This window comes from Panthera tigris, chromosome X (genome assembly GCF_018350195.1).
Source record: "Panthera tigris isolate Pti1 chromosome X, P.tigris_Pti1_mat1.1, whole genome shotgun sequence".
NCBI lineage: Eukaryota > Metazoa > Chordata > Mammalia > Carnivora > Felidae > Panthera > Panthera tigris.
This window is the reverse complement of record NC_056677.1, coordinates 40,781,048-40,794,446: the sequence shown is the minus strand read 5'-3', so window position 1 is coordinate 40,794,446 and position 13,399 is coordinate 40,781,048. Positions and strand designations below refer to the sequence as shown.

Below are 13,399 nucleotides of genomic sequence, written 5' to 3'. Positions count from 1 at the left end.
GTTTCAGCTCAGGACATGATCTCATTGTTTCATGGATTCAAGCCCCACATCGGGCTCTGGGCTGACAATGTGGAGCCTGCTTGGGATTCTCTCTCTCTCCCTCTCTCTCTCTGCTCCTCCCGCACTCATGCTGTCGTTATCTCTCTCAAAATAAATACGTAAACTAAAAAAATGTTTGAAGTAGGCTTCATGCCCAGTGTGGAGCCCAATGAGGGGCTTGAACTCATGACCTGAAGTGTTATCGAGAGTCAGATACTTAACCGACGAAGCCACCCAGCCACCCCGAGATTGCTCATTAAAAAAAAAAAAAAAAAAAAAAAAAAAAAAGGTTATTTTCTTGTTATTATGTTGTGAGGGTTCTTTGGTTTTAATTTAAAAATATATTTTTAAAATGTTTTTGAAAGAGAGAGAGCAAACAGGAGAGGGGCAGAGGGAAAGGGAGGAAAGGAATCTCAAGCAGCTTCCACGCTCAGCAAGGATCCCGATATGGGGCTCAATCTCAGGACAGTGAGATCATGACCTGAGCGGAAATCAAGAGTTGGTTTCTTAACAGACTGAGCCACCCAGGAGCCCCAAGCTGTGAGGGTTCTTGACATATTTTGGATACCAGTCCTTTATCAGATAAATGATTTGCAAATCTTTTCTCCCAGTCTGTGACTTCTCCTTAACACTGTCTTTCAAAAAGTAGCAGTTTTTAATTTTACTGAAGTCCAATTTACCAATATGTAAATAATTTCTTTTATGGAAAGTGCTCTTGATGGGCATATCAAAGAAATCTTTGCCTAACCAAGCTTCTAAAAGTTTCCTGTGTTTTGTCTAGTAGCTTTATACTTTTAGGGTTTTTTTTAATAAACTTTTTTTAATGTTTATTTATTTATTTATTTATTTTTTCAGCGTTTTTAATTTATTTTTGGGACAGAGAGAGACAGAGCATGAACGGGGGAGGGGCAGAGAGAGAGGGAGACACAGAATCGGAAACAGGCTCCAGGCTCCGAGCCATCAGCCCAGAGCCTGACGCGGGGCTCGAACTCACGGACCGCGAGATCGTGACCTGGCTGAAGTCGGACGCTTAACCGACTGCGCCACCCAGGCGCCCCTAATGTTTATTTTTGAAGGAGAGAGAGACAGAGCGTGAGCAGGGGAGGGGCAGAGAGAGAGGGAGACACAGAATCCGAAGCAGGCTCCAGGCTCCGAGCTGTCAGCATAGAGCCCGACGCGGGGCTTGAACTCACGGACCACGAGATCATGACCTGAGCCGAAGTTGGATGCTTAACCGACTGAGCCACCCAGGCGCCCCAATGTTTATCTTTGAGAGACACAGAGCACGCACGAGCAGGCAAGGGGCAGAGAGAGAGAGAGAGAGACAGAATCCAAAGCAGGCTCCAGGCTCTGAGCTGTCAGCACAGAGCCTGACGCGGGACTCGAACTCATGGACCTCGAGATCATGACCTGAGCTGGAGTTGGACGCACAACCGACTGAAGCACCCAGGCGCCCTATCATATGAATGTTAAATTCAGTTCAATTCCCACCCCCAAGAGTTGGTGTGATTTTGATTGGAATTGCATTGAATCCATAGACCAACTTGGGGATAACTGACATCTTGATATTGCACCTTCTGACAAATGAAGATGGTGTATCTCTGCATTTATTTAGGTCTTCTGTTTCTCTCAGAAATGTTTTATTGATGCCATTATTGAGGTCTTTTCATATCTTTTGTCATATTTATACCTAAGAATTTCACATTTTTTGGTACTGTTGTAAGTGGTATTATTTTTAAAATTTCAATTTCTGATTGTTCCTTGCTAGTATATAAAATAGAGTAAAAAATAAAACACAACCGTTTTTTTTTTTTTATTTTAGAGAAAGAGAGTGAGTGCAGGGGAGAGGGGCAGAGGGGGAGAGAGAGAGAGCGAGAATCCCAAGAGAGAGAATCAAGAGTTGGACACTCAACCGACTGAGCCACCGAGGTGCCCCAAATACAATAGTTTTTTAATAAAGTGACCTTTTATCCTGCAGCCTTGCTAGACTTATGAGTTCTGGTAGCTTTTTTTGGGTAGATTCTGTCTGATTTTCTACATAGATAATCATGTCATCTGAAAATAAAAAAGAGTTATATTTCTTCCTTTCGAATCAGGATGCCTTTCATTTCTTTTTCTTGCTTTATTGGACTGGCTAGAAATGCTAGCATAATACTGAAGAGAAGTAGTGACATTCTTGTCTTATTCCTGATCTTAGGGAGGAAGCGTTAAATCTTTCACCATTAAATACGATGTTAGCTGTTGGTTTTTCATAGATGTCCTTTATCAGGTTCAGGAAGGTCCCTTCTATTTTTAGTTTGCCAAGCATTATTATCATGAATGGATATTGGATTCTGTCAAGTGCTTTTTATGTATCTTTGAGATACGATGAATTATACTGACTTTTTTGAAGGTTAAATCAACCTTGTACTTCTGGGATAAATCTCACTTGGTGGTTGTTATGGACCAAATGTTTATGTGCGCCCTTCATGATGGGGTTCGTGCCCTTGTAAGAGGAAGAGATCTCTCTCTCTCTCCGTGAGTATGCACCAAGGAAAGGCCACGTGAGCACACAGTGAGAAGGCAGCTGTCCACAAACCAGGAAGCGGTCCCTCACCAGACAGGAGTCTGATGGCACCTTGATCTTGGACTTCCCAGCTTCCAGACTGAGAAATAAATTTCTGTTGCTCTAGCCAGCGAGTCTAGAGTTTTTTGTTATAGCAGTCCCAAGCTAAGACAGTCTTGGCGTATTTATCTTTTTGATATATTACTGGGATTCAATTTGTTCAGGTTCTAAGAATTTTTGCAGCTACTTTTATGAAGGACATTGGCCTGTAGTTTTCTTATTACGTCTGTGTGGTTTTGGTATCAGGGTAATGCTGGCCTCATAGAATGAGTTGAGAACTGTCCTCTGTTCAATTTTTGGGAAGAGTTTGTGTAGAATTGGCCTTATTTGTTCCTTATATGTCTATTAGAATTTGCCAGTGAAGTCATTTGGGCCTGGAGTTTTCTAGCTTTTTTTTTTTTTTTTTTTTGAGAGAGAGAGGGCGCAAGGGAGCGAGAGAATCCCACGAGGGACAGAGAGAGAGAGAGAGAGAGAGAGAGAGAGGCTGGGCTCACCCAAAGCGGGGCTCAAGGTCACTGGATGTGAGACTTGAACTCATGAACCGTGAGATCATGACCTGAGCCGAAGTCAGATGCTTAATAACTGAGCCACCCAGGCGGCCTTCATAAGAAAGCTTTTTTTTTTTTTTTTTTTAATTTTTTGTTTAACGTTTTATTTATTTTTGAGACAGAGAGAGACAGAACATGAACGGGGGAGGGGCAGAGAGAGAGGGAGACACAGAATCGGAAGCAGGCTCCAGGCTCTGAGCCATCAGCCCAGAGCCCGACGCGGGGCTCGAACTCACGGACCGCGAGATCGTGACCTGAGCCGAAGTCGGCCGCTTAACCGACTGAGCCACCCAGGCGCCCCATAAGAAAGCTTTTAATGCTAATGTATTTAATAATAAAAAGCTTTTCGGTTTATCTATTTTTTCTTCTTGAATGTACTCTGGTAGTTTGTGTCTTTGAGGGGTTGTGTCCATTTCTTCTTTGTTGTTGAATTTACTGGCAAAGGTTGTTAATAATACTCCCTTATTGGGGCACTTGGGTGGCTCCGTCGGTTAAGCGTCCGACTTCGGCTCAGGTCATGATCTCACGGTTCGTGGGTTCGAGCCCCGCGTTGAGCCCCGAGTCGGGCTCCGGGCTGACAGCTCAGAGCCTGGAGCCTGCTTCGGATTCTGTGTCTCCCTCTCTCTCTCTCTCTCTCTCTCTCTCTCTGCCCCTCCCCCACTCATGCCTTGTTTCTCTCTGTCTCTTGAAAATAAATAAATGTAAAAATAAATGATATTCCCTTATTACCCTTTTAATATCCATAGAACCTGCAGCAATGATATTTCTCGTTCCTAACATTGGTAATTGGCCTTTTCTCTTTTTTTCCTGATCAGTCTCACTAGAGATTTGTCAAATTTATTTTATCTTCTCAAAATCCAGCTTTTGGTTTCAATGATTTCCTTTCGTCTTTCACTGATTTCAGCTCTGCCCTTTATTATTTCCTTTCTTCCCCTTACTTTGGATCTCATTTCCTCTTCTTTTGAGTTTTGTTAAGATGAAAGCTACAGTCACTGACTTGAGACCCTTCTTTTCTGATCCAGGCACTTAGCGCCGTAGAATTTCCCCAAGGTACCGCTTTAGTGCCATCCCACAAATTATATGTTGCCTTTTCTTTCTCATTCAGTTCAAAATAGTTTTTAATTTTCTGAGTTCCCTGACTCGTGTGGTACTTAGAAGTTTGTTCAGTGCCCGATGATTGGATTTTCCAGAGGTGTTTCCGTTACCGATTTCTAATTTCATTCCAGTGCGGTCAGAGAACATACTTTGACTTGAATCTTTTCAAGTTTCGTAAGACTTGTTTAATGGCCCATCTTGGTAAATGTTCCATTTGCATTTGACAAGGATGTGTATTCTGCTCTTCTGGTGTGGCGTGGTGAATGTCCATTCAATCTGGACGGTTGATAGTTCTGCTGAGATCTTCTACAGTCTTACTGATTTTCTCCGTACTTGTTCTATTTATTATAGACATAAACTATAATTGTTGGTTTGTGCATTTTTCCTTGCAGTTCTATCGTTTTCTCCTTAATGTATTTTGAAGCTATGTTATTAGATGCATAGACACCTAGGACTTTTATGCTCTCTTGATGAACTTGCCCTTGTATGGTATTAATATAGCCACAGATTTTTTTTTGTTAGTGTCAGCATGGAATCTTTTTCTTAGTTTTAACCTGTGTCTTTCTACTTAAACATGGGTTTCTTTTTTGTATTTATTTTTAAAAAATGTTTATTTATTCTTGAGAGAGACAGAGAGACAGAGCATGAGCAGGGGAGAAGCAGAGCGGGAGGTAGACACAGAATGTGAAGCAGGCTCCAGGGTCCGAGCTGTCAGCACAGAGCCCGATGCGGGGCTCGAACTCACTAACCGCAAGATCATGACCTGAGCCGAAACGATGAGTCAGACGCTTAACCGACTGAGCCACCCTGGCGCTCCAAAAGTGGTTTCTTATAGGCCGCATAGAGTTGCGTTCTTTAATCCCCAAGCTCTGCTCGGGTGCCTGGGATCTTCAAGAACTCTCTAACCCTCCAAGCTGCCCACTTTTGTAGAAGGTTCTGATGATTAGAGCACCAGTCCTTCTGATGAGCCCCACCTGCCTTCTATCATCTTCCCACCGGGGTGGCACTCAGAGAGTTATTTCCACGTCCCTAGAACAGTTCTGTGGACGACAGGGACATCCAAACCCATGGCAACTACTCAGGCAGGTGTCAGATCCAGCCACAGGGGATCAATCAGGCCCATGGAAGGTTACCCAAGGCTACCTGAGAAGGACCAGAGGCCACCTTGGAAAAAGTAGGGGGGTGGGCAGGACATACAAAAATAATTTCTACAGGGGAGGATCTGATTGATAGGAAAAAAAAAAACCCACTTGTTTTCCATTTCCAGAAAGCTTTTCGACTAGGAGAGACAGCACAGGAGCAACCCAGAGTGGTCAGCCACAGCCCAGGTGGGCCCTTTGGGAAGGAGGAGTGCTCCTCCGAAAGAGTAAGGAGCACTCCTCTGTGCCCTAGCGTGTTAGTTTCCTATGTCTGCTGTCACAACTTACCACACATTTGGTGGCTTAAAGCAACACAGATTTATTCTCATAGTCCTGTTGGTCAGAAGTCTAAGGTCATGGCATAGGCAGGGCTAGGTTCCTTCTGGAGACCTTAGGAGAGACTTCATTTCCTTTCCTTTCTCAGTTTCTAGAGGCCACCTGTGTTCCTTGGCTCATGGCCTTTTTAAATTTTTTTTAATGTTTATTTATTTTTGAGACAGAGAGAGACACAGCATGAGCAGAGGAGGGTAGAGAGAGAGAGGGAGACACAGAATCCGAAGCAGGCTCCAGGCTCCGAGCCGTCAGCACAGAGCCCGACGCGGGGCTGGAACTCACGAGCCGTGAGACCGTGACCAGAGTCACGGTGTCCAAGTCAGACACCCAACCGACTGAGCCACCCAGGCGCCCCTCTTTTTGTCTTTTAAAGTTAAAAAAATGTTTATTTATATGAGAGAGAGAGAGAGAGAGAGAGAGAGATTGCAAGTGGGAGAGCAGCAGAGAGAGTCCCGAGCAGGCTCCACGCAGCCAGCTCAGAGCCCAACACGGGGCTCGATCCCACGGACTGTGGCATCGTGACCCAAGCCGAGATCAAGAGTCGCACGCTTAACTGACTGAGCCACCCAGGCGCTCTGGCTCATGGCCTTTCTTAGCATCACTCCGGCCACCTGCAACTCAGGTCGCTTTCTTCAGGGCGAAGCTGAGAAGGAGCACTTAGAGAAGGGGCTTGGGGCACGTAGAGTCAGGCAAAGTGACCAAGAGTAAGAGTTGTAGAGGCGACCTCACAGGTTCTAGTCCCAATCCTGCTGTATACTCGCTGGGGAACCTCGAATAACTGCTGGAACCATCTGGCCTTTGACATGCATCAAATAGAGCTAAGAATATCACCTTCATATGGTCGTCAGGAGCCGTAAACATAAGGTAGTGCATGCTTAATCAGCAAACGGCCATAGTTAGGGGCTCAATGAATATTGCCATTCTTATTATTTGAAGGCTTGGCTGGTCCCACACAAATGTCCTGGACTGTCCTACCAACGGCTTTGGCCTTGGTTGGCTTCCCTAAGGGACCCACGTAGCTGTCTTGAGACTGACATTCAGCCTGGTCTCTGCCAATGTACTTCTCAGTCCATCTTTGAGGACACTGGGGGGGAGGGGGAGGAGACTGCCCAACCGGAAGTGCCTTTCTTTCTTTCTTTCTTGAAGCTGAGGGGATTCATTCAAGGAGTGTATCATTTCCAAAAACGTCAGCAGTTCTGAGCTTGTAAGTTTTTCATCACGTGAGAAATGACTATGAAATAACGGGCCCATTTCCACGTGTGACTTCCGGGAGCAGCCTTCAGGACCGCGCGCCAATACTTTGGAAGGTAATGGTGAATGCTCGGCGGTTCTGCCCCTGGTTTCCGCGTTCAGAGAACTTGCTGCGGTGGGTAGAGCTTGAGCAGCCCGACTCCACCCTCCGGCTTGCTTACAACCTGACATTCACTGAGAAGGAAGGAAAATTGAGAAGGTGGGGTAGAAGCGGGGAGGCGAAGGGAAGTTAAAAGCTTGGGGTGCCCAGGCCTGGAGGCTGGAATGCTCCCACCCAAACGCGTCTCAACGGGATGAGAGCTGCTCGATGCTTCGGCAGTTCCTTCAGACGATGACTATTTTTAGGGGGCTTCATGTTGAAGAACGCATCGGTGACCGGACAGGGCAGGGGACAGGGCAGGGCCTGGGTCTCGGGCCTCCCCCACCTCATTTCAAGGGCAACTATCCTCATGGCTTCAGGCCATACAGTGTGTTCCAATCCATGAAGTAACATTAACTGAATCCACAGAAGCCTCCTTTAAACAGTGCCGCGCGGGGCGGGCGGAGTGTCACAGGGACAGAGCTCCCTGCGTGGGAACGCCAGCCTCAGGGCAGGCCTTTGTTAACAGAGTTCTTTTTTTGAGAAAAAAAAAAATCAACACACTGTTGCGTTGCTGCTTTCCATAAAACTTGGAAACAGCTGGATTAATCCTGCGGGACTCTAATAAAACATTTATTATAAATAAGGTGCGTTTTTGGAAAATGTCACACAGAAGTCACTCAGGGGCAAGTACGGATTTACTCCTGTCATAAGAGTTTTCCTCAATTCTTAAGGGTCAGCAAACACGCTGAGGATTGTGGGGCGGGGGGGGAACCCAACCCAGGACGATGCAGCGTCTGGTTTATTCTCTCAAAAGTTTCTTCAACACAAAGACAAAGGCTTCATCTCCCATTGGAAGTACAGACCCAAAGCTTTTGTGGGCTACAACTGGGTATATTTGTAGTTTCAGTTCTCCGACATCTTACCTAACAATGTACTGAGTCAAAAGAGTTCGCCATTAATGAGAGGCGGGGGAGGGAAGGGAGAGAGAGAGAGAAGGCAGGGGTGTTGGAGGAGGAGGAGGAGAAAGGCAGAGGAAGGGAGAGAGGGAGGGTGGGTGAGGGGGGAGGAAGGGAGAGAGAAACAACCGTGGCTCTTAACTATCTTCACTACTGATTTACCCAATGACCTTTAGCAAGTACATTTCTCAAAACGTAATGAAAATGTTTTTTAATGCCCCCAACGTCCCCCCATGGCACTACACAACCTGTATCACATTCATATGCTCACACGACTCCAAGCAGAATGAGTATCGTAAAGAGTGTGTATTTGAGTGATGCCCGAACTAAGCCTTTTGGACTTTGTGACTTTAGATAGGATCCATTTCCTTGGTGATTTTAAATGATGGTTTTGTCTTATTAGCCTGATGAAATCATGATTTTGGGGGAGAGTCCAAGGTCCCAGAGTTCTCTTTGGTCCCCGGTACTGGACGTGAATCATGGATCTGTGCTTCTAAACATTCAATTCCTCCTTCTCCCCCTCCGTCCCTTTCCCCCCACCATCTGTTTTGTTTAACGGATGAGATTTTTTAAATATAAGAGGAACATATGTAAGATTTTCTAAAACCCGCATGCCAAATTAAGAAATTACCACACTGACAGTCGTTAGCAGTTTTCATAATTTAATGAAAAAGTATTGGTAAAAAGGTGACATTTGAAAAAAGACTGAATTTGTCTTGGAAAACTGGACTATATAAGACAAAATGAAAAAAAATTAACAAAAGAAGGTTAAGAGGTAATACTTCAAACAACAGCAAAATGTAGCAAATACATTTTGGGGCAATTGAAATTTACACAACTGAAGGCTCCTTCATTTACTTAGGAAAATCTTGTAAAAATATTACAACTATATTTCCCTGACTGAAGTTATTTTAGTCAATACTCTCCCCATGGCATTACATATGGAATTTGGCTGAAGCACTTTTTGAATGTTTGCTTTTCCTTGCACTCACTCAGAACCAAAAGGCATGAAAGGACTCGGGCTACTGGCCTCGAGCGCAACAGAAGGCCCCTATAGCAGAGCTCGTTACCTCTTCCTTAGAGGGAAGGTGTCAAATTCACATCTACCCCAGCAGAGCTCAGAGGGAAAAGCACAGAAACCTAGTGCGTCCATAAGGAGGAACAGTCTTCCTCGTGTGGATGATTCTTAGCTGCTTCCACTCAAACAAAACACAGGACGCCTACCACACGTGCTCTGGCACATTCACACGTGTACACAGGCATAAAAGAAACATTTTCAAGGTGTGGCCAAAGAGGAGGCAAAATACAGAAGTTTTCCAAAAGGGAGGAGAAAACACGAGCCACGGGACCCATTAACAAGGCTTCGAGAACAGAAGTGGGGACAGGAACGCCGCCGAGGCTCCCGCACCGGGGGAGGGGACAGAGGGGCCCTGGCCTGCCCTTGGGCCACTGGTGCGCCCACTGCAGCTGGGCTGTTTGCTTTACCAGGAACCAACTTTAAAGATCGAAAAATGGCCTCTTTTTGTCTGAAAATTCCCACTATGCTTTCCCAAACCAGAAGAAAGAGAATATTAATTTAAGGCTAAGAAGAGAGAGCAGAGAATTATAGTCGGCTTCACATTTTAAAAACTGTAACATGTTCCCCTTCTTTTAAATGGGAAGCAGACATGTTTTATCCCCCCCCCCCAAATGTAATTATTCTCTTCCTCCCACAAATTATTCAAGGCTGATTGTTTGGGAACAGGGTATAAGCAACTTCTGAAAAACGGCTCCAGCCTTTTTGTGTGGGGAACTGCCTCGGATTCGAAGTTGGTACAAAGCTAAATTATATCCATGTGTTAAACACATGCTATCAAATTCTGTTTGACAATAAAAATCTGTTTCAAAATTAAAGCAGGTAAGAATACTTAACCTCTGTGCATCTTACTATATTTTAATTATACCTCAATAGAAACTTTATAAACATTAAAGCAGGTATACAAAAAACGGTCAGCCAAACTTATTTAAGTCAAACTGATTTGAAAACAAGAACACAAAACCCCTGACCTGGTACAAATCCTCCGGAATTGGTCTCACTTTGGGAAAGGCTCTGGGATCCCTCCCAAACGCCTAAGTGGAGAGAATCTGAGCATTTTCCTTGTACCTCTGTAAACACTATCCACAAGTTAGCCTCTCACGCTCGTTAGATGGGCCAAGTAGTTACAAGTGCGCCCCTGACCAGCAAGTCTAGGAACAGGCACTGGACACTTAAGAAGCATCAGGAGTATTGACTTGGTAGGTAAGATACTGCGAAAGGAGCTCAACCTTGTGCTGAGCCAAGGAAGAGGGTAGTGAATCTGACAGTATCTGAGATGTTGGTCCCTGGGCTCTCCCTGAAGCGGGTTTCCAGGTACCAATGGAGTTAGCAACTTCCTACAGACAGGAGCTGTGGGAGGTCACGTGCCGTAGCTTCAAAAAGGAAGTAGTTTTAGTGTCTGATAATCACGGTCTCTTGCAAATGCGTTAACGATGCAAGGACTCTTAATACATATGTGCATCAACGTGTTAACAGGACTGGAGAGCTGTCCCAAAGTATTTACTGAGCAAGTACTCTGGGCCCAGCTGTTCTCAACAGCCTCTGGCAGAAAAGACTTCTGGACAATCTGTAATTCCTAGAATGTGCTTGCGAAAAGTAGACTTGAAGCGGTTTCAAAAACTGCAAGTCAATTCGCTGTGAAACGTTTTATTCTTTCACTACAGTTCCTCCTAAAGTACACTAGAATCCTTTTGGTGTGGGGGTCTGCCCCAGTGTATGGGGCAAAGGCAAAGACTGAGCTATTCTTGGAGGTTTCCGATCACCTTTGCATTGAAGTGTGGGAAAGGGGATGTGTCTTGCTTTTACCGTGGCAATCCCGTCGAGAGTCGTGGGCAGGATTTTCCCTGTCCGAGCTAACTCTCCTTACCCTGACTTTCTCTTTATTCCCATCACTCTCTGCTTCTGAATCGCTCAGCTCCAAATCTGGGCAATACCCATCGTTTTCCTGATACGGAGCTCTCCCTGCAGACCGCCTCACAAGCTGCTTGCCCCAGAGCTGCTCCTTGGGGCTGACGTTCTTGGTTGGCTTCACACAACACTGGAGGTCCTCCGTGGTCCTCACCCACCTGTTGGTGGCTTCCTTAAAGGACCTACTGAAGTGTTCCACGGTCGATTTTCTAAAGGCGCCCTGACTGGCCAAGTGGGAGCTGAGCATGGACTCCTGGTCACAGAACACCTCACTTGAGCTGTCTTTTTGGGTGACATCTTCAGACCAGCTGCCCTCCAGGCCGTTGGATTTGGCAAGCTTGGAGGTAGACTGACTCTTCCCATTCCCGATGGAAGAATGGCCATGCAGGGCAGCCTGGAGGACCAGAGGCTTTCCCAGTGACTGCCCGTGGTAGAACTCCGGGGATGGAGTTCTCCAAGCAGGACTGGGGTCCTTTGCTTCACTTCTAGAGTGGGTGAGACTGGCCAGCAGACGGTTACTCTTGCTCTCTAGTGGATGTCTTGGGTACGATTTCATTCTCATTTCTAGTGACTCCTGAGGCACCTGCATGCTCCTTATACTGGGAACAGGGGAGCTGCTGGCAGGAGAGAGGGGTCCATGATCAGGCTCTGTGGAGCTGTTTCTGCAGTCTTCCGGGGCTGATCTCGGCATTTTTAACTTTAAGGTAATTCTTGGAGGCGGGTAGAACAATGAGTTTTCTAGTGTACTTGTCAAAGGAAGTCCTGAGATCAAAAAGACAGACTCATTTTAACAACTGATTTAAATAACGGCGTATATGCTTATTACGGCACGGCGAGTTCACATACCCACTCTTCCAAATGTCTAACGGGCCCCTGACTTTGATGTGTATGTGCATCACGGGATAGGAGCCGGAGGGGCTGAACAGAGGCTGGGTGGGGTGGGGGTGGCTACAGGTGGGAAACTCAGCGGAGCCACTGCTTGTCGTGTGGCTCTCGACCTCTTCACCCCTGCCCTCCCAGGCTGTACAATGATCACAAAGACTAGTGTGCCACCTCCTACATCCCCATCTCTGCCCCCTTCCACTTCTGAAAAGAATGTCACTGGCAGTGGTTTGGAACAGGGTCTCCCTATTGGGGTGTCTGCGTGTGTGCAGGTGCGGGTATTGCACAGGACTCAGGATGTGCCTGAAAAGACATGTCAGACCCTACCCTCCAATCTCTCCCACCCTTCCCCCAAAGTCAAATCCAAACCCTCAAGAACAAAGCATAGGTTTTGGTGGACGAAGAGCATGTGAGTATGTGTTTTAACTTGGCAACAGTAGAAATGGTAGCGGGTGGTTCCTGTGTACTTTATGCCTGTAACCTCAAATAGTCTCCTCACTGTGAATGTCCATTATAAAGAGGGGTGGGCGGGGCAGGTTTTGCAGTGGCAAGGCCAGCAGAAAAGAATCATGACATTCCTGCCAGTGGCCTGCTTTGGGCTCGGCCTGTGGAGTACTGGCAATCAGTTACCTGGTTCTGTCATCCTACGATCACTTTTAGAACAGATCTTCCTTTCGCTATTAGTTTGGGTGCTCTGAAATTAAAAAAGTACTTCTAAATAATTCCTCTTTGCATAGGGACTTAACTTTTCCCCGTGAGAGGATAACTATTAGGTAGTACCTGGGCAACAGGTGTTCCCTAAGGGTGCATGTTGAATACTCACAGCCCCCGTGTTGCTGCCACCTGCTGATACCACAAGCAGTTACGGGGCTGGCACCCACCAATCAGAAGCCACGTGGCTTAGGGGACAATCTCCCTGGCACGCAGGGACCCTCCTTGCCGTCCTTTGGTTTTCTTGGTCTTGCCCATCACAGTGCCTTTGTGGCTGAGCAGCCCTGCCGCCTCCTGCTATAGCATTCTGCTGTGACCCAGGATACTTATAAACACCCCAGAGCCTTCGATGACTACCTGATACCTCATTTCTGGGTGTTTCTCTCACTCTACGGCTGGCCCTTGGCCGGAGCTGGGTTCTGCGCACCCCACACACTGACTCCCGGCTGCCCAGGCTCTGCCGCCAACCTCGGTATTACAGGAGGTACAGGAGGGTTACAGATGTCACTGAATAGGACTGTCATCGTAGCCGAGCTCCCCGTGCTTAGGGCACTGGAATTATGCTCTCCTGTCTCTCTCGTTAAGCGGGCAGCATACCCTACAGGCAGGGATTCTGTCTCGCGGACTGCTCTACTTTCTTGCCCAGTTCTTAGTCCACAGCAGGTGCTCGACAAATATTAGTAAATAAGAGACAGAACCCAGATCTCCTAACCACTGGCTAAGGTTTTAACAAAATATCGTTAAGATGAGTAACCTCGGAGTTAAATGTTTTTTG

General features: G+C 46.3%; 1 protein-coding gene across 7 annotated transcripts in view; it reads right to left on the bottom strand.

Moving 5' to 3' along the window:
* Positions 1-8,697: 8,697 nt before the first annotated feature.
* The window catches only part of JADE3 (jade family PHD finger 3), a 134,303-nt gene continuing 129,601 nt past the window's right edge, over positions 8,698-13,399 (bottom strand). For 6 of the 7 annotated variants that reach the window (XM_042974266.1, XM_042974268.1, XM_042974269.1 and 3 more), the window contains one exon: positions 8,698-11,793. In XM_042974266.1, coding sequence (XP_042830200.1) covers positions 10,883-11,793 — 911 coding nt within the window. In that variant the 3' untranslated portion in view covers positions 8,698-10,882. Of the gene's footprint in view, positions 11,794-12,543; positions 12,608-13,399 lie in introns of all 7 variants that reach the window. The other variant, XR_006213406.1, reaches the window with a different exon arrangement.